The 22,279-nt window shown below is 42.6% G+C and overlaps 1 protein-coding gene across 1 annotated transcript in view; it reads right to left on the bottom strand.

Annotated features, from left to right (window-relative positions):
- Nucleotides 1–3,982: 3,982 nt before the first annotated feature.
- The window catches only part of tnfrsf21 (tumor necrosis factor receptor superfamily, member 21), a 111,740-nt gene continuing 93,443 nt past the window's right edge, over nt 3,983–22,279 (bottom strand). The window contains exons 5-6 of the mRNA XM_079643716.1: nt 20,093–20,378; nt 3,983–6,636 (exon numbers count right to left, since the gene is read on the bottom strand). Of these exons, the coding sequence (XP_079499842.1) occupies nt 6,407–6,636; nt 20,093–20,378 (516 nt within the window). The 3' untranslated portion in view covers nt 3,983–6,406. The remainder of the gene's footprint in view (nt 6,637–20,092; nt 20,379–22,279) is intronic.

The following is a 22,279-nucleotide window of genomic DNA, read 5'->3' on the forward strand; positions in this document are numbered from 1 at the left end:
CTCTGTACTCCCCGTAGAAAACGTTTTGTCAGCGGGTGACTAAACACCGTGCTGACACCAAACCTACGTGGCAAGATGAAATGGCAGCAGCATATGTTTTTACCGTGCTATAAGCCAATTCCTGTCCAGCAACAGCTGGAGGAACGACAGCACGAGAGGCAGGGGGCACGTAACGGGGTCCAGGCTTTTCCCTACACACCAAACGGAACATTGTCCATTTGGCTGTGTAGGATGCGTTAAGCAGCTGTGCCGATCATACACCTCCCTGGCGATTTATGTAGGCCGCCGCTGCTTTGTTGTCTGTTCCAATCAACATATGTTGATTGTACAGCAACGGGACGAAGTGCTAGATCACTTTCCATACGGAGAGTAATTCCAGCACGTTTATATGGAGAGACATGTGAGCCGGCCACTGTCCCCCTACTGCCTGCGACATGTACGTTCCTCAGCCTGCGAGAGATGCGTCTGTCAACACTGCGGTGTGTGACGTCACTCTGCTCAGGGGAACCCCCACTGACAGGACGTGGAGATTTTTCCAGTGGGTCAAATCCAAACCCACGGAAGGAGGAATGTACACCATGCGTCTCCTCTGACGCACAGGGTCGATGCGCAGGCGAACAAACCACCTCTGGAGTCTCGTCACTGTGAAGGAGACCCAGGGGAATCACCACGTGACCAGCTGATATCATGTCCAACAGCTGCATCACGGAGAGGGCTGTCACCGCCCCATGGCGTGTGACGCGCAGGAGGAGAGCTGTCACTTTCTCCCCTCTCCGCTGTGAGAGTCGCGCTCTCATGCGGGCTGAGTTCAATTCCACTCCCAGTTAAATGATAACCTGGGAGGGAAGAGGAAAGCTCTTCTTCCAGTTGATAATGAAACCCAGGTTTGACAGATGAGATACGTAGCTGTATCGTCTGTAAGCCACTTCCTCCCTTCCTGGAGTGAGCCAGCCAAAGCCGGTCGTCCAGGTAAAATAACACTCTCATCCCCATTCTGGGTAGCTGCTCCAACCGTCTCCACCCACTTTGAAAAAGTGCATGGAGCCAGGAATGAGAAACGCAGGAATTTGCTGTGTTTCGGGATGATGGTTACGTGGAGGAATCAATCAATCAATCAACGTTTATTTATATAGCCCAATATCACAAATGTTACATTTGTCTCAGTGGGCTTCACAGTTTGTACAGAATATCAGTATGACAATACGACACCCTCTGTCCTTAGACCCTCACATCATACAAAGAAAAACTTCCAGAGAAAACCCACAGTTTAAAGGGAAACATGGGAGAAACCTCAGGGAGAGCAACAGAGGAATGCATCCTTCAGGATTATGGATGTGAACCAGTCTCCCTGGTGAACACTCCAGCACCTGTTTGATCGTCAGCATGGGAAAAGGCCATTCCAGCAGGGTGGGTGGAGGGGGACCGGAGGAGTGACACACAACTAGGGCCACCAGGGTGGGTGGAGGGGGTCTGGAGGACGGGTTTTGGGCTAACCCTAACATGTCACCCATTGAGCATGTTTGGGATGCTCTGGATCGGCGTATACGACAGCGTGTTCCAGTTCCTGCCAATATCCAGCAACTTCGCACAGCCATTGAAGAGGAGTGGACCAACATTCCACAGGCCACAATCAACAACCTGATCAACTCTATGCGAAGGAGATGGGTGACATGTTAGGGTTAGGGTTAGGGTTTAACCCTAGGGTTTTCGGACTCCCCCCAGACCCCCCCAATAAAGCAAAACTGCACGTTTCAGAGTGGCCTTTTATTGTGGCCAGCCTAAGGCACACCTGTGCAATAATCATGCTGTCTAATCAGCATCTTGATATGCCATACCTGTGAGGTGGGATGGATTATCTCGGCAAAGGAGAAGTGCTCACCATCACAGATTTTTTCAGATTTGTGACCAATATTTGAGAGAAATGGTTATTTTGTGTATATATAAAATGTTTTAGATCTTTGAGTTCATCTCATGAGAAATGGGAGCAAAAACAAAAGTGTTGCATTTATATTTTTGTTCGGTGTATATGCTGCAGGTCTCCCTTGAAAAAGAGATCTACGATCTCAAGGGACCAATCTTATTAAATAAAGGTTTGAAATTAAATGAAATGAGGGAGACTCCCCCCCTTCAATGGAGAACTGCGCTAAAACAGCTGATCACAACGTTCACCCCCCCGTGTTGATAGAAATCAACACGTAATGAAATAAGACCCCACGGTTTGATGATTGATAGGTGTGTGGGCTGTCTTTCATTTTGACACACAGAACAATGTTATAATAAACATACATACATAGCCTACTGTATGTTAAACGGATATATCCGCCTTCTTTCATTTATCTTTCCATTCCCACAACAATATACATAAAGAAATTGCCTATTTTGGACATAGTTCGAATGGTGATTAATTATGATTAATTAATTTTTAAGCTGTGATTAATCTGATTAAAAATTGTAATCGTTTGACAGCCCATTTGCAATATATGCATGGACCATGTATGGCTATATATTGATACATATAAAAAATATATATTGCAATGAAAACAAAAACTGCACTATACATTTGTATATGTAATAGTTGTATTGAAACACTCATTTATCTTTCATGAGTTACACAAGTTTACATAAAGTTGAACAGATGTTCATAAACAGTTATCTCACTTCGTTTCGTACAGTTACCCACTTTGTTTAATGGTATATTATTATTATTATTTCATGTTAGCTGCTACGATAGCTACTAGAGTGTATGACAGCTTCCGGTTCTGGGGCATTCTGGCTACGCATCACTCATTCACCAATGGGTAATGTTTAGATGGATTTTAGGAACCTCCCCTCGATTCTATTGGCTTTAACGGTTAAAAAGAGGTGTCAACCATCAAAATCGACCAACGGGGGCCAGAGATATGGAAAATGCACCCAAATGACCCCAGAAGTGGGTTCTTTTTTCTAAATCTCTCTAAAATGGTCAAATGTTACTTATTTTGCATCAATCTTGATACAGGATACTTATTATATGTTATAGTGTGGATTCCTAAAGCTTTTAGTCTACTTTCCCATAATTCAAGGGTGGTTTTCATACATTACATAAGTAATGTTTTTTTTTTTGGACGCACACTATAATTTACATTTTTTTACTATGTTCAATCTGAATTTACTTTAAAATAAAAAAAATCTATATTGATTCTGACTCTTCTACATCCAACTCACAGGTTTATCATTGATTTGAGAAAAATATTATTAATTTACCCCTTTTAGAAGTGAAGATATAGTCATTTTTTCTGGGAATGTCATTTTCGAGCCTGAGGCCTGAAAAACAGAGAGTTACATAGTGATTTCATTATTTTCCAGAACTAAACAAAATAATGGAGAAGTTTCAGGCAGGGGGGAGTGTATGGGAGAACAATGTTAGCCTTTTCAGACCATTTACATGCACTAAAACTTGTATAACACACCACAGGAAATCATAATAGGGCCCTTAATTCCGCTACACACCAACCTGAGACCAAAGAACGCGTACCGAAGGCGTCCCGACTTTTACATCCGCTACGTCGCCTGCGTCGGCTATGCCGCCCGCCTACGAACACACCGCAAAGACTTCAGTCGACGAGTGGCAATAACTGTCCTTACCAACAGGCAGCGGTAGTGTGTATTCGTCATTCAAAAGAGGCAACAGCCAATAAGAGTGATTTCTTTAGCCAACTTTTTTTGGCCGACTTTCTTTGGCTGCGGGAGGCCGCGGGAGGTGTGCAAATGTGCCGTAAAGCAACGGCGGTGCGGGACACACCAACCTGAGTAGGGCGCCGCGAATGCCCGACTGCCTCTGACGGCCTCTGACTCCCAAAATCGGGTAGGTGTGTCAGGGCCTTTAAATGGTTGAACGAGCTATGTCGTCAAGAAAAATGTGAACATGATGAATGTATTAGTTTGTTCCTAAATAAAAATAGCACGTACACAAATGTTGAATTAATGACAACTTCACACAAAGTATAAGAAATGCTTCAAGCTTTATTGGTTGATTTTAAGAGGTTACAGAATAGTAAACATACTGGTTACACACGTGAAGTTTGTTGAAATCATCCACTCGAGCCACATGTGCGTTTCACATCTCACCTTCATCTTGTCAAACTTCCTTAGAAAAACTCACACCAAAGCGTCACACATTCTCATCCTCATCATCACCGACAACATCCCACATTTCGCAGCAGCACAACCCATTATCTTCTTCATTTAGTCTGGAATACTTGAAATAGTCATAAGTCGGGGCTGAAGGAGCCCACTGTCAGGCCAACCGGTGAGAGTTCACATCTAGCACCAAAAAAACAGAGTCCATCAGTTGTTGCTCTCATGGTGCCTTATCATTCCCAACGTTGATTTGGTGGGTCTTTTCCGGTTTTTCCTTATTTTAAGAACTTGGAAGTAACTGAAAGAGTACATTATTTCTTCCTCAATTAAAATAAGTAGACTTCAAGTAGAGTATGGAGTATACATCTTACATCCCAGCCAGGTCTTCTTGTCACGCCAGGCAGTCGGGGGGGAATACATCTGAATGCCCATGACAATATGAGATACAAAGAAGTCAATATGAGATGCTACAGAAACATAATAAATCAAACTAAATGTAGAAAACATTAGGACCAAAACAAATGTTAGTTAACAGCATTTTTAAATTAAATAAAATGCAGGAGAATGAAAATACATGTCTACCTCTCCAACAGAGTGGTGAAGCCCCTCCCCTTCCGGTAGACCTCCATGGGACCTTATTTCGGAAAAATTATGTATTGAAGTCAATGGAGAGAGAAAGATTATCTTTCGATCCCGTTTGAATTGTGCCACGATGATGTTTGTTAATTTAAAAGATAATTTTGCAAGTCAAAAAATAATAATGTGTCGTAAAACTGTGAAGTAACACATTGTTTTGTGTGGAACGCTCAATGAACTACATCGCTGGTCTCGCACAACAACACACGTCACCAAGATGGCCATCACTGCTGTCCCATGGACCGGAAGTAGATGAGCGTGACTTCGCCACTCTATAGAAAATCTAATTAGTGCATCATTATTACATTTCTATCAACTTCATAGATCATGTAGCAACATACCACTGCATGAAAAACATCACTTGTATTCTTTTAATTGTAGTATAACACTGTAACACTCACAGGTGAAGCTCCAAAATGTATCACTTTATCAACGCTACATTTGTTGAGGCAAACAAGGTTAACTACCAGAGATTTGAGTGTGCGTATTAGTAGACGTGCTTATACCCTACTGTCCATGAGTCCAACTGTACTAGAGCAAAGCAACATATCTAAAACATTTCAGAAATATTGCTTTGGTTCAATAGAAGCAGGCAGAGTCAGTAAACACTGCACACTTCCTGTTCAGTTCATTTTTAGTTTTGAACCCTTTTTCCAACAACTTTTCAAAGACAAAGCCATATATCATAATATTAAATTAGGTTTTGGGTTAATGGTACTCCAATATTGCAATATGTGCTTGTTTATTATGTTTAATCCAGTATTTTTGATATATGGCTTTGGTTCTGGAGCAGATCAGCCCTCTCATCTAAAACTGCCCCCTGCTGGCTGGCGCAGTGCTTACAAGCTGTTATGCTAAAACCAAACAATGATCTGTTCCAGGTACAGGCAACTGGAGCGGCTGGAAAAAAGAAAAGAAGGTCTGAGAAAAGCTCAGGCACACAACTTACAGGTCAATTCATACCTGGCCAAAATATATATGAATGTGGTTTCAGAGAAACTCTAAGAATAATACCAGTGTCATTTAGAGTTATAGCTTATGTAGTTCCTCTTGTTGTCAATCAGTAAGCAATAACCACCATGTTAAATTAACACTGACATCTTGTTAAAGGCAAAGGGAAAGCCTGGAAGATTGGTAGAACCTACACAAAACTGCGGAATTACCCTTTAAAAGTGAAGGCGTTGGCTAGTTATGAAAAAAAAGTGCTTTATATGTTTTTTCTTCAGACCAGCTTGGAGACTCTTTAGCCTAATTTCTAAGGTTACAACACTCAAAGGCCACCTTTAACAAGGCTAAACATACTTTAGAAAAATGAAAAAGTGCTCCCTGGTTTGACAGAAGAACATTGAGCATTGACCCTATATCATGGTAGACACACAAGACCACTGAAGCACATTGGAGGGTAAGAGCATTAAACTATCAGTGAAGTTTGGAAAGAGTATTTTTAGGGAGTAGATTACAACTATGCCTAGCTCAAATCTCGTGATAATGTGACATAACACATCATACTCAGATGCTGCAATACAATACTGAGATCTTATATCATCCCATGCTTAATCAGAACAGTGCCAGATCTGAGTCATCCTTCCCACTGAGCCAGCTTTTTTTCATTTCCATTCCAATTCTCTGTCAATCTGTGTCCCTTCCTCCTTTATAACAGATCAGGGAGGTGGCTGTAGACCGAATCCAGAAGCGTCTGGCTGGCCTCTTGACTCTTGACCCCCGCAATCTCAAACAGCTGGTCCAGCTTGTCCTCGGCGGCTGGGATCTCCTCGATGATGTGCAGCTCTTCTGGGTTCAGGATGTGCAGCATGTCGTCGAAGATGGGCTGCAAGTCGCAGGGGTCGAGACGCACCTGCCGCAGAACTGTGTCTTTCTTCTCTGGAGGCGAAATGGAGAAGGGAAGCAATTAATATACAGCTTCTCCAATCAATATTTATATATTAACAGATATGTGAAAGGGGGTTGCTTGTGGCATGGAACCATAGACTGTATTAAGATGGACGACATGACAGCTCCTATAGTGCACCTGCAGCATTTAATACACTCCCTGGTGACTGGCGGCATTATATATATCAGGGCTTCTTAAACTCCGGACCAAAGTCCGGATCGGGACAGAACTGCAAATCAATCCGGACCGAACCCTTAGTCCCATTATAAAAAATAAAAATGTATACAAAATAAAAAAATAAAAACTTTCTGATTCTGATTGTTGTGAGAATGAACGTGCATATATATTTACTTGTGTGCGCGAGAGTGACACGCATTGCAGACCGCAAGTTAACCGCAAGTTTACCTTGACTTTCGAATACTTCTAATGCCTTTTTTGCCAAGATTCAAGGCATTGACTACAGACAAACAGTGCAATTTCTCCCACTAGTTCAAGCCACCATACTGTATGTATTGAATGTGTGTGTGTATACAGGGGTGCCATTTGCCAACCGGAAAGGGAGGCAAGTGCTTGGACCAGAAGGGGGCCCCCAAAGAAGGTAGATTAAGAAGCAACGACAACATGATTCACCCTTTAATTTACTGCAACGACATGTCGGGAAACCCCCTCAAGGGGGCCCCATGCATAGCGCGCGCTGTAATAAACTGCTTCTCAATTTCAGTTACGTTTCTCTCCGCTCCGCCCCCCCCCCCCCCCCAATTGTCAGGGTACAAGCAGTACTTTATTTTGTTAAATAAAAACGAAATATGATTTTTTTTAAATGATTAAATGTATCTTATTCAATGCAGAATATGATTATATCCGTGACAATGGGAATAAAAAACGATATGCTACAGTATAGTAATAACAGATAAATCCCACTTGTTGTAGCTGGCAGAGCAAGAAGCACTCCAGCCTTTTATTTAAACTTGTTCAAAACATATCTAAATAAATATGTGTGTCCCGGGCCATAAAAGTAATTATGCTGTCAGTTTTCCGATAAAGCCACGGCATCACAATTCTTCTGTATTCTACAATATAGTTATTTTCACCTCCCGTATTGCTTTCAACCCACCAGCTTTTATGGAGAAAATAAGTTATATAATTATTAACCAGAGGCATGTTTCTCACAATTGTATGCATAGAAACAACAGGCTACTGTGTGTGTCAGGAATCAGCTGTTTATTTCATGATCCACTGCAGCTGGTTGCAATACAAAAATACAGCTAACTGGGTAACCTTTGCTCTTTGTTTAGGCCTTGGTTCACACAGTATGTTCCCTGACAGTAGTGGTTGACTTCTCAGCTTGTTGGGGCTGGTGAACGGTATGGTCAATGATTGTTTGTTTAAAAATGTTTGCGAAAGCTCTAAGCCAATCAGACATGGACAAAAAAAAGGATCAGTCTATGTGTCGAGGGGGAACTAGACACCCCTCTTCCTTTATAGCCATGGTCCGGTCTGACAGCACTCAGCTGTCTGCGGCAGAGAGGAAGAGACAGCTCACTGTCTTCATAAATATGCAAACCCAAACCTACAGTTTGTCACAGCCCAAACTGTGTTCCTGTGTGTCCCTGTTTGTTCCCCTGTGTGTGTGGAGGGGGTGTGGTTTCCCTTGCAGGCAGCAGCCTGATTGCACTCACCTAGCCGACCGACTCAGCTCTCCCTCATCAATCCAATCATGACACAGCATATCTACTCCAGTCTCCCAGCAACTCGCCGCAAGATTGTTTTTGTACACCAGTGGTATTGCATCCTCCTGGCTGCTCAATTCAGTTATCTTGTCTGAGTGTTATTCTGTACTTTTTTGTAACTAGTTTCTCCTTGTGCTTCCAGTGCGATCCCTCAGCCATCGACCACCAGAGCTTCCAGCCAACCTGCCTGCTTCTTCCTTCACCATACCTTCCTGCCTTGTTCTCAGTCCAGCCTGAACTGCCTACCTCCACTCCGGACCTGCATAGTCTACAAACCTGCGAAAAATAAACCATTTAAACATCTTAAGTCATTCCCTGCGCCTGGGACCTGTTTAAAACAAAATCCTAACAGAACAATCTGGCCACCATGGACCCAGCAAGCTCGGACCTAATTTGTGAGGCTCTCTCCAACCAAGGCGTCCTCGTGGGCCGGCATGACCAGATGCTCAGAGAGGTTATGGATAACCTTGCATCACTAGCCGCCAACGTAGCACAGATGGGACATCACCTCAACCTGGTTTCAACTAATCTTGCTCCGCCTGCACCTGAGGATCCAGCTCCCCCACAAGAGTTAGCATCGGTTCCAGCCCAGCCCGCACTCCCTTCACATGAGCCAAATATTCCCACTCCAGAGTGGTACGCAGGTGCCTTAGGGACATGTAAGTCGTTCCTAATGCAGTGTTCTCTTGTGTTTGAGCAGCAGCCGTCTACTAATGCTAACGACAGAGCTAAGATTTGTTATATGATAGGTTTACTTACGGGTAGCGCCCTAGCCTGGGCATCAGCTGTATGGGAGAGTCAGTCCAACCTTTGTAATTCTTATCCAGAGTTTGCAGAGGAAATTAAGAAAGTATTCCACCACCCCGTCAGTGGTAGGGACGCTACCAAACGCCTTCTCTCACTGCGACAGGGCTCCCGTAGTGTAGCCGAATACTCAGTGGAATTTTGGGCCTTAGCTGCAGAGGCGGGGTGGAATGACACAGCGCTTCAAGGGGTTTTTCAAACAAGGCTAACTGATTCTGTTAAGGATGAGTTAGCAGTGAAGGACGAATCAGCTAACTTGGATGAGTTGGTCTCCTTAGCCATAAGACTGGATAGCCGCCTTAGGGAGCGCCGTAGGGAAAGAGCCAGCCGATCTCCTGGGTCACTCCCCTCTCACCCTGTCTCGTCTCCTCTCACAAGATTTAGGTCGGAAACTTTCCCAAGTCCCAGTGCCCCATCTGAAGTATTTTCTTCTCTCCTGTCTTCAGAGGAACCGATGCAGCTAGGCAGAGCCCGACTCACTCCCCAAGAACGTCTCCGGAGAATAAGAGAAGGACTTTGTGTCTACTGTGCTCACTCCGGTCATTTCGAGGACACATGCCCCCAGCGCCCAAAAGAGGGTGCTCGCCAGTAAAGGTGGGGATACTGGTGAGCAAGGCTGTTTCTTCCTCAACCCCCCAGACCCGCAAGCCACTTGAAGCCACACTGTTGTTAAACCAACAGTCTCTCTCTCTGCCTGCCCTAGTGGAGTCTGGGGCTGATGAGAGCTTTTTGGATGCCCAACTGGTTGCCTCAGCCGGCATCTCAACTCAACCTCTGACAGCTCCTCTCAATGCTTGAGGTCTGAATGGGAAGCTTCTGGCACACGTTACCCATATCACCGAACCCCTACATCTCGTCCTGTCCGGTAATCACCATGAAATGATTCAGTGCCATGTCATGTCCTCCCCTCACACACACCTAGTTCTGGGCCAGCCATGGTTAAGGCTGCACAACCTCCACATAGACTGGTCGGAGAATCAAGTAAGGAGTTGGGGTTCCTTTTGTCACTCTTCATGCCTGCGGTCTGCAATTCCCCCAGCAGAGGTCGGTATTCCCCTAGTTCAGCAGGAGCCACTCAACTTGTCCGCTGTCCCTCCGGTTTATCATAGCCTGGGAGAGGTTTTCCGCAAGCAGCGACCCCTTTTTCTGCCCCCTCATCGTCCTTACGACTGCACAATAGATCTTCTTCCTGGGGTATCTCTCCCATCCAGTCGCCTGTTTAACTTGTCCCGAACTGAGCGTGAGGCCATGGAGACATACATCAAAGACTCACTCGCTGCTGGCATCATAAGACCCTCTTCTTCCCCCGTCGGAGCAGGCTTCTTCTTTGTATCCAAGACCGCTCCCTGCGCCCCTGCATTGACTACCGGGGCCTTAACAACATCACCAACACAAGTATCCTTTCTTCTAAAAATATTTCTTTACAAGCTGAGTCTAAGAAGTTGAAACCACGCTTCATTGGTCCCTATGTGATCGAGCGCATAATCAATCCATCTGCTGTTAGACTCAATCTGCTGCCTCCCTCCATGCTTCTATACATATATATCTATATATATACACACAGTGCAATAAGCTTCTTAGTGCAATAAGAAGCTACAGGGACGTTCTACGTTGGTAATATTAACTTTATTTAATACAACATTTACGGTACAAGATTTAATCATACAGCCCATGTAGTATAATATTTTACAAATGATGAATCACAGCAAACATGTGCAATATATCGATCATTACAGCTCCGTCGGCTAGCAGCAAGGCGATATGGGTCTGTTGTTATTGTGAATCCATGGGTAAAGGTAAAACGCATGTAGTACTGAACACGTAACGTGGGTTAGATGCACGTTCATAATGCCGAGGGAAATAACAGAATAACGTTATTAGCACATTTTACAACTTGAGGACTGAATGTTTTTAATAAGGGCTATACAAACGTTCATACTGGGTAGTTTATTTAGTTTAAAAAAAATTATCCAACGATTTACAGACTTCTCTTTCCCAATGTAAGTCAATGGGAAAAAGTGTTTTTGGGCCAAGCAACCTAACGGAAGTGGCCACTACGAATATTCGTATCAGAGTCCGCACTTCCTGGGGGCTTGGTTCCAGTGTGGCAGCTTTTTAATCACTGCTCCCCCTGGTGGATCCATGATCCATTTCAGCTGGTTTAATTATAATTTAAGAAGGGGGCATATCAAGTCTTGCGGGGGGGTTTTCTTTCAGCGTGGGCAGACGACGTGTCACTGCCCCACTGTGGTACGGACGTTAGAAATTGTAGGTCTCAGATATATAAAAAAATATAAAAAACATGTCTATGAAGTGTTTTGGTAAAAAAAAAAGATCACCCATTTGAGCCATGCTTCATATTCCTCTATTTCTCTTCCTGTTACAAAAGTGCTGATTCGGGGTATAAAGCTTCTTTTTTTTTTTTGACTGAAAACAAATTAAATAAGAGGGGGCGGAGCTTATGCCGGCTCATGAGGGACCTGGCAGATACTGTCTAAAATGCTGCGGTGATGAAACGCAAGGATTATTAGATCAAGGATTATTTCTGAAACAATATGGAGCTCAAAGGACTTCTCTCTTGCGGTTTTACCACAAGGTGAGTTTCTTTTTATATCCTGCTTTTTCACACACGCTCTTTCCAGTACAGCTTAGCTCTGAGTGTTAGCGATGCTTGCTAATGTAAATAAAGACTATTAAGTCCAAAACACGTCGGGAATTGTTTCTGATACAGCAACGTTTCTTATAGTGCCTTGGGTCCATCATCCGATATGACGTAATTTACGTCATATCGGATGGCAAATCTGGATCAGCTCCGAGGAAAAGAGAGAGGCTTTTATTTTCTTACACTTTGTGAGTTCCCTGACACACCGGGGACACATATTTATGTATAAAAGACATCAAAAAGTGCATTTTGCATGAAAGGTCCCCTTTAAGTGTATACTTTTTGGAAGAGTTAGGTTTTAATTGGTTGTTTCATACTATAAATGTTTTTTTGATGACAGCTGCTGTGAGTTAGTCAAGGATTGGGTAAAGGGAGTAGAGTAAGAATGTTGAGAGGATATGTAACTTAAATATTCTATAACCATCATTTACTGTTTCAACCGTCAAGATTTGTACACAAAGATTGGTACCACTTTACAATAAGACTACCCTTATAAAGGGTTTACATATAGTTTGTAATTAATTCATGAATTAGGTTGTAAACACTTTATTAATCATTAATAACCATTTATAAACCAGTTCTAACCTAGTTTTCATACATCAACTACTATTTGGCAAGATGACTAAGCCTTATATTAGCTACCTAGCTTACTTCGTCTTCTTCATCAGCCAACATCCTTGGTATCTGTTGTTTACTGAGTTGATTCCCCCCTTCCATCTTGATGTTTCTTGGCATCTCCTTATGACCATTTTAGGGCTGTCAGTCGATTAAAATATTTAATCGCTATTTATCGCATGATTGTCCATAGTTAATCGCGATTAATCGCAAATTAATCGCACATTTTTGATCTGTTCTAAATGTACCTTAGAGAAATATTTTTCAAGTTTTTAATACTCTTATCAACATATGAGTGGACAAATATGCTTTATGCTAATGTTTCTTATCATTTGAACAATGACAAATATTCTCATGAATATTAAACACAACAACCTCTGAACATTACAAATATTCGCCTCAATTCAATCTGGAACCTCTATCATACAATAATACAATACAAATGGTGTGTGTGTGTGTGTGTGTGTGTGTGTGTGTGTGTGTGTGTGTGTGTGTGTTTGTGTGTGTGTGTGTGTGTGTGTGTGGGGGGGGGGTGTGTGTGGGGGTGTGTGTGTGTGTGTGTGTGTGTGTGTGTGTGTGGGGGGGGGGGGGGTGTGTGTGTGTGCTCGTTGGAGCGATGTGCAACTCAAGGCATATGCTCGAACGGGAGCTGTCTGGACGCTGCAATCATGTTGCTCACACTATCCCTGCTGAGTGTGCTGACTTTTCCCACAATTTCCCACTGTCTGGCTACCTCCATAAAGTGAAGTGCTCGGCGTAGTTGTGGCGAAATGTCGCTCCTCCGTTTTCATTTAAACAGCTCCTTATATCCTTTAGCGCAGCTAGCTAGCACCAGATGCTAACAACAACAACAATACACGTAAGGTCTCTCTCTCGCTTCACACATACACACACCCTCCCGGTCCTTCCGATGGCCAGTCGGTGCCTGCCGGTGAGCGTGGAAGTGTGGTCTGCCACAAGCGGGCGGGAGGAGCGGGGCTGTCAGCATAAGCTTGTAGATGGTATTTTAAACTCGATGCGCTCTGAAACTACGTGGCGGCCGAGGAAAAAAAATACACATGCGTTAATCGCGTTAAAATAGTTAGTGGCGTTTTGAGTTAACGCGTTATTAACGCGTTAACTTGACAGCCCTAGACCATTTACATTACATTGCATTTAGCTGACGCTTTTATCCAAAGCGACTTACAATAAGTGCATTCGACCAAGAAGATACAAACTTGAAGAAAACAGAATCATATAAGTACATCAGGTTTCATAGAGCCAAAACATTTTAAGTGCTACTCAACTGGCTTTAGATACAGATGTAGCACCTAATTTCGGACTCCATCTTAAGGCTTCCTGCCTACGACCTGCCTAAGACCAGTATCGAGGAATGTTAAGCCCTCTCAATATTTTCCAAGAGGGCGTTGCCAGATTTTCAATTTCAGGTTTTAACCAGGAGATGGCGCTTCATTCACAAATACAGAGACAACTTTTCAAGCACTTTCAGTTGTGTTTTGAAGAGGATTTGAACACATCAATACTTTAGATCGAATAAAGTATATCTAATCTTGTAATTCAATAATATATAGTCTTTATATATTAAATAATCATAATTATAATGTAAATGTTTACATTACACTTCTTTATTTGTTATGCTCATACTTTTACCTTTACAATCGTTTGCTTTAATATGCATTATATTTTTTGTATAGTTTTGTGTTTGCTTCCTCCTGCTCCCTTTCGGACACATACTGTATGATATATTATTATTATTATTAATATGAAGATATTATTAAGATAAGATAAGATGTTACTTTATTGATTGAACATTTTAGTTTAGAATGTGCTGTCCCACGGTAATTCAGAAGGCTCACAGGTCACATTCCGACCATTATTTAAAACAATACTGTAGGTGCTTTCCCACCGTCTACAGTTTGATTAGTATAGAGGGAGCTCTGTGGCTGATTGGCCGGCGATTAGGTGTGGCGCATTTATCATTAGGTGATCAGAGCTAACTGCCTGCCGTCAGATTTCATTTAAAAAACAGGTCTGATTTTAAGCTTTTATCTTCAATAGACTCGACTACTGCAATGGCGTCTTCACAGGTCTCACTAAAAAATCTATTAGAAAGCTTCAGCTGATTGAGAACGCTGCTGCTCGAGTCCTCACTAACACCAAGAAAGTGGATCACATCACTCCAGTTCTGAAGTCTTTACACTGGCTTCCTGTGTGTCAAAGAATATTTCAAAAAACTGCTGCTGGTTTATAAAGCACTGAATGGTTTAGGCCCAAAATACATTTCTGACCTACTGCTAAATTATGAACTATCCAGATCTCTCAGGTCTTCAGGGACGGGTCAGCTTTCTGTCCCCTGAGTCAGAACTAAACATGGAAAAGCAGTATTCAGTTATTAAGCTCCAAATATCTGGAACAAACTCCCAGAAACCTGCAGGTCCGCTGCAACTCTTAGTACTTTTAAATCCAGGCTGAAGACTTTTCTTTTTGTCGCTGCTTTTAATTGAACTATTCACATCTTAAACTGCACTGTAACTTTTATCCATGTATTTTTTCTTTTAATGTTTATTTTATTATCTTTTCTTTTTAATGACTGATTTTAAATGCAATTTTCTTTATGTCTTTCATTTTTTGTAAAGCACTTTGAATTGCCTTGTGTTAATTTTGTCTTTATTATTATTAATATGAAGATATTATTAAGATAAGATGTTACTTTATTGATTGAACATTTTAGTTAAGAATGTGCTGTCCCACGGTAATTCAGGCCCCGGCCACACGAGGACGCATACGGCTAAACCCATAGGATTAACGCAAACGCAATCGCAATTGCGAGACAGCTCCGTTTAGCTCCAACCGCTGGAGAAGCTGCAGTACTTATGCAGGAGCCTGTACGTGGCGCTGTAACTTCCTCCACAAAAGCAGCGAAGAAGCATGGTTGTCATGGTTGCCCTTCTGTTTATTCTCCGCGGTGGGGGCCGAGGGAACCGGGCAGAGTTTTTCGCCAGTCAACGTGTGTTAAAGTTTAAATCTTCCGGACAAAACTATAAAAGTGCCGGTCAAAGGTCGTCTTTGTTATTTATTGAGCTTTAAAACAAATGAATAACAAATCTATAATATAATACATGGAGCCTCTCTTTTTCCTCCCTCTCTCCCGACAGCGTCAGTGTCTGTCTCAAGCAGCAGCTGATCCAGTAATGAGTGACCCGGCCGACAGTAAAAATAAACATATTTATAACTAGTTTAGGTAGTTTGAGAGGTAATTAAAATAGCTAACGGTGATGATCTGACTTGAAGTGTGTGTTTTTCTCCGTTCACCGCTGCATGACAGCGGGAGGAGCTGCAGGTGAGCAGAGCTGCGTGTCTCCGTCCTGTCAGATTAGACTTCACTCGTGTTTATGTCCATATCGAGACAAAGATAAATAATCTTGTTTCAGTGTGCAGTTTACTTTGACGCGGGGGTGAGCAGCAGAGGTGAGCAGCAGAGGTGAGAAGCAGAGGTGGGGAGAGGCGGGGCTATTGCGTCATCATTATCAGAAAATGATCGTATAGGGCTTACACACGGAGCCGTTGGACCCCCCAGAGCGTTGCGTATGCCGTTCTATCCACCTTGGGAGCCGTTATCGTTTCCGCAGTTGTTTACTGTCGTCCTCGTGTGGCCGAACGTTCTATATGACACTAAACAGTAACGGAAACGACCGTTTTCGTCCTCGTGTGGCCGGGGCCTCAGAAGGCTCACAGGTCACATTCCGACCATTATTTAAAACAATAGGTGCTTTCTCACCGTCTACGGTTTGATTTGTATAGAGGGAGCTCTGTGACTGAATGGCCAGCGATTAGGTGTGGCGCATTTATCATAGGTGATCAGAGCTAACTGCCTGCCGTCAGATTTCATTTTTTTAAAAAGTCTGATTTTAAGACTATTTCTGCGCTCATTAAGAATGATAAGAATAATGCGTATTGAACTGGTTTAATTAATTAGTGAGTTTATTTAACACTAGAACCGCCAATCAGGTCAATTTGTGTGATGTGTGTTGTGTGTGTGCAATGTAACTTTTTTCAATAAAATATTAAAGTCTCTTACAGTTACTTTCGTAAACATGAAGTGAAAACATTTTGGATTACTTATTGGAATTATTGGTGGAAAGATTTCCTCACAACATTTAATATTCATTACTAAAGGAACAGCCAAATCATCACAGCGCACAAAACCTATTACCGCCGCAGATGGACCAAAAAAGGGAGCGTTTGAAAAAGATGTGCGGGTCCGCTCAGTGAAAAGATAACAACGAAACATGGAGGAACAAAAGTCTGCGTTTAAATCGTGTGTGTGTGTGTGTGTGTGTGTGTGTGTGTGTGTGTGTGTGTGTGTGTGTGTGTGTGTGTGTGTGTGTGTGTGTGTGTGTGTGTGTGTGTGTGTGTGTGTGTGTGTGTGTGTGTGTGTGTGTGTGTGTGTGTGTGTGTGTAGAGAATATTGTCATTGTTGAAGGCTTTTAGAGAAGGGTGAATTATAAGCCTGAATTATATAACATTTTATACCTAAAACATAAAAACCACAGTAATTAAATCACAACTATTCTAGTTCTTTTTACCTCCCGTATTGCTTTCAACCCACCAGCTTTTATGGTGTTGTTACGTCACTAACTGTATGCTTGTCACTCAGAGTAACCGACAGTTAATTTAGCTGCTGGAGAAGAAAGATCAGGGGGGGAGGGGTGGAGAGAGCTGTGGTTGATGGGCCATTAGTTGTGTAAATACATAGCTGAGAGCTGGGGCAACAAGAACAAGAAGGGTTAGACAACAAGAAAGAAGAAAATCGAGTGTGACTATTAAAAAATAAATAATTATTATATTAATATTGACAATAACAACCGACCGTCGGGGTAGCATTTGCCGGGGAGCGTTCTCATGGCGTCTATTATCAACACTATGGGAGGTCTATGAAGGTCTATGGGACGCCCTGCCCGTTGAAAACTGACTTCCAAGGGGTACCCTGTACGTAATAGAGTGACGGGGAGGGGCCCTAACCATCCGTCAATATGTGACGGATTGGGAGTGAGAACGTGTTGCTCCGGTAGTCCACAAGCAGATGAAAAACACCCACCTCTCCGCCTCTTCCAAGGGACGAGGGAACCATGCGGCAGAGTTTCCGTTTGAATTTTCTTTCGCCGGTCAACATGTCCGTTAAAGCTTAACGGACATGTTATAAAAGTGCTGGTCAAAGGTCTTCTTTATTATTTATTGAGCTTTAAAACAAATGAATAACGACTTTATATAATAATATAAGAATAATACACGGAGTCTCTCTTTTCCTCCCCCTCTCCTGACAGCCCGTCAGTATTTTCGTTATCAGGAAATGATCGTATAGGGCGTAATCACGGAGCCGTTTGGCCCCCCAGAGCGTTGCGACCGCAGATCTTCCCACCTTGGGACCCGTCATCGTTATCATTATCGTTATCTGCGTTTCCCTGTCGGCCTCATGTGGCCGAACCGTCTATATGATAGAGAACTGTAGCGGATACGACACGTTTCGTCTCCGTGTGGCTCGGGCATTATTGTAAAGTGGTACCCAAAGATCTTAGAGTAACCTCTTTTAAAGATGCCACATGAGGGCAGCATCCAAAGATCCACGAGCATGTTTTGTAATATTGTCAACATTTGCTGGTGGTGTAATAATAATAAAAAGTGTTTGTTTTTCTTTGCATTGTGGGAGTCTGACTCACATAACCCAAAGCTCATCTTTTAGGTTCCTTCAACTTTAAAGCAGACTGGGTTCGCCTGGTCTGCACAAATTGTCTTGCAGTTCAAAGTTTGTTGATTGATCAGTTGCATTGTTCTGCCAGTTGAGGGCACCAATATACAACGCTTAATTGTGGACCAATATTGGAAGACTCCCTTCAGAATGGCTACATCAATTAAAACCAAAGTCTTAAACTCTAGGATTTATTATCAATGAATTATTTTTAGTGAATCAGAGACTCTGCCGCCAATGCTAAGTTACCACCAAAGCAACTGCACCTATACTCTAGGGGTATTTTCAGAAAGAGTCCGTTCTTAGGGCCCCAGAACCTAATTTTGTCGAGGAGCCTCTTAGCACAGTCAGTCTTGCATGATGCCTTGATATGTAAAAGTGAAAGATGCTCCATTCCTTTTTCATTGATGACCATTTGGACTAAAGTCGGAGGGCTCCCCATGGATAGGCCTAGGGCCCACCTACACAGGTATGTTTAAAAACTGAATTTTACATCCTTACTTTTCAAAAGATCCCATCCCATCCCAAATGTCTCCACATTAGTGGGCTCTCTAAGGAGATAATGGCGTACACTATAGCGTGACACAGCAGGAAGTCTATAGGGGAAGTTGGGAAAAGCTTTTGACCCCACACATCCGCACGCTTGTTGGTTTTGTTTGTTTATTTTTATTTAAATGCATTGCATATGTTGCAAATCGGTAGTGGGCCACCAACTGATCCATTGAACTTTCGAATAAAGCACTTGAATGGAACGATGCAAGGTATCTGGATTTCTTTGAGTTTCCGCGAGTCAATACTCAAATTTACCTCATAGACTAAGTGGCCTTTGAACATTCTATTATGCATAATCGGCCACTACACACAGAGTTTCTGAAAATCTTGACGGCAGCAGGAGTTTTGCAAAAAAAATGAACGCCACAAATTATTTTAACGCGATTAACGCATGTGCATTTTTTGTCCTTGGCCGCCCCGTAGTTTCAGAGTGCATCGAGTTTAAAATACCATCTATAAAATCCAAGCACACTGCTGATGCTGACAGCCCCACTCCTGTCGCCCGCTTGCGGCAGACCACACTTGAAAGTGTGCGGGGGAGACGCCTGGACACGTCTACGAGCAGCAAACTTTCAACAAAGATCGCTAAATGGGTGGCTACAGCTTGCAGGCCAATTAACATTGTAGAGGACGAGGGGCTGCGTGATATAATTTGGGTCGCATCCAACGACTGCACTTATGAATTGCCTTCCAGAGCCACCACTGTGTCAAAAATACACAACTTGTATGAAATCCAAAAAGCGAAAGTCGAGGAGGATTTAAGAAAGACTTCCACAGTTGCGCTCACTGGAGACTATTGGACTTCACTCAGTAATGACAGTTACCTCGGTGTCACAGCGCATTATTTTGATCCACAGTGGGTTTACTTCAGTCTCATGCTTTGACAGTTATGAAAACAGAGGAGTGGCATTTCGCCGACGACTGCGCCGACACGCACACACACACTTTGTATTGTATTATTGTATTGTATGATAGAGGTTCCTGGTTGAATTGAGGCGAATATTTGTAATGTTCAGAGGTTGTTGTGTTTAATATTCATGAGAATATTTGTCATTGTTCCAATGATAATAAACAAACATTTGCATAAAGCATATTTGTCCACTCATATGTTGATAAGAGTATTCAAAACTTGAAAAATACCCCTCTAAGGTATATTTAGAACAGATAAAAATGTGTGATTAATCGCAATTAACTATGGACAATAATGCGATTAATCACAATTAAATATTTGAATCGATTGACAGCCCTAATAAAAACACATGTACGTGTTGACTAGGTCAAATAGTGTTCACTTTAAACTCCTTCCAGCATGCTAACAGTGCAGCTAACTCATGTACCTTTGGTAATGAAGGAGCCGTTCCTGCTGAGGGCGGAGTCTTTGCTGGAGGTGGAGTCACAGCGAAGCAGGGGCTCAGACTCGTCGGGAAAAAAGCACTTGGCGCGGTCCACCGGCGACTGTTCCATGCCCATGCCGCTGGCCCCGCACACACTGGCTCCGCCCACGCTAGCACCGCCGTTGCTGTTGCGGTCGCTGGCATTGCTGCTGGGAGAGTCGAGCGGCTTGTGGATGGGACTGAGGTTTTGGCTTACATTCACTGAGGTCATCAGCTGGGTGATGTCAAACTGTAGAGTGGAGAGTGAGGAAAGGGGAGGAGGAGGGTAACAAGGAGGAGCAAGAAGAAAATAAAAACATGAGTGACGAAAACCAATGCTCAAAAGCAGAAATCATACAGTGGTCTATCAGCAAGGACGCATCGTTGCGTTTGTTAAATGTCTCGTCGATTGCCTTATTTTTCAAATAGTAAGTTTACATATATTACTGGACAGTATATAGAACCTGAAATGAACATAATCACAACCCTAAAAGAACCACAGAAAACTACACCAAGTCTCTCATATTTCTTAGAAACCTTCAAAAACAGTGACCTTCCAAAACGGGGCTGTAATAACACTGAAAAGATTTGGGATGGATTGGATGGTATGAAGAGGCCGATGGAAATGTGTTCCAATCACTGCTGTTCTTGAATATTGTTTTAGAGATATATTGTGTTAAATAAAAAGCTTTAAATGTGCCAGAGGAAGAACAGCAAACAGACAATTCTTAAAAGCTAACGCCCATACCTTTGTGTTCCTCCTAGTAATAAATGCCTTCAATGCGCACATATTGAGCTTTTTTAAATGAGTATGTTGCATTATAACTTCTAAACTTATGACAGAATGTAGGTATATCCATTGTTGGTATATACCGCAACTTGAATATTCTCTGATGGTTAACAATTTGAGAGGTATAATCTTGAAGAATTTGTGTTTTTTATTGTTGTGAATGAACCACATTGCTTTATTTTGCAGGACTGGATCAACTTCGGTAAACAGGGCATGCCAAGCACAGGATAAGGAGTTTTTGTGTATCTGTCTATTCCTGACAAAAGCTCACACCTCATTCAAATCAGCATGTTGCTTTCTTTCTGAATAAATCTCTTCAATATCTGGATGCTTATGATAATTTGGTGATTATGGGTCACAGGTATTTTCACACTGCTGAGGGTAGGATTTTCACGGCGGCCATGATGGCCATGGCCGTCGTAGCCCCTTGGTCTGGGTTAGGGCCAACCGTTAAGCCCCGAAAATAATTGTTCGTCCTACGGCCACCATGGTTTTTGTGCCCCTCACACTGTTAAAATCTTAAAGTTGCTTTAAAAGCGTCAGAGCAGTGGTCTGGTCTCTGAACTGCATTATGCTGCGTTCACACCGGACGCTCTAATCGCTCTAGTCTCACCGCGGCTGTCAGCTGTGTTTACTCCTGTCATTCAAACAGGACGCGCTGGAGAGGGGGCGCGGCTTATCTCCATGCAAATGCTGCGGTAAAAACCAACAAAATGAACATATTTTACCGTGATTTAATTGTAATACACGTTTCAAAATGATGCCGAAGTAACAACATACTGATAACGGTTAGTAAAAACAATTAATTAATGCTTTGACAAGTCTGCAGACAAGACGGCAGGCGAAAATGTTTTAAGATGCGTGTTTTCTGAATGGAGATCGGATCGATCAGGATAAACCAAGCGGCAAACTGTGGGGTAGCGCCGGGACGCCAATACGGAAGTGCCACACACTGCAGTTCATATATTGGCAGATAGGGACTGACCGCAGAAAGGAGCAATATCAATAGACCCCCATGTTAAAATGCCCAACTTTACAGCAGAAAAAAACATGTTTCTACCCATGGATGCAATAAATATTATTATGAATTTAGATTCCACCTTCATGCTTATGGATCTGTGAGTGAATTGTTTTCTAACACGACCCTTTTATTTATATTAGGTCTTAAAGAAGAACATCAAAGAGGAACATTAAAAGCTGATGTTATGAGATTTTAAGACCAGTACACTAAGAAACTACTTTTATTGTAAAAACAGTCAGCTGATGGAATGCACCTATTTCCACATCTACACTCCATCAGTTGATTATTTCTATTTGCCTCGCTTTATGAGCTTCATATCACTTGTTTCTTGTACCGCAGA

Source organism: Notothenia rossii, assembly GCF_949606895.1.
Source record: "Notothenia rossii genome assembly, chromosome: 8".
In the NCBI taxonomy this organism is placed as follows: Eukaryota; Metazoa; Chordata; class Actinopteri; order Perciformes; family Nototheniidae; genus Notothenia; species Notothenia rossii.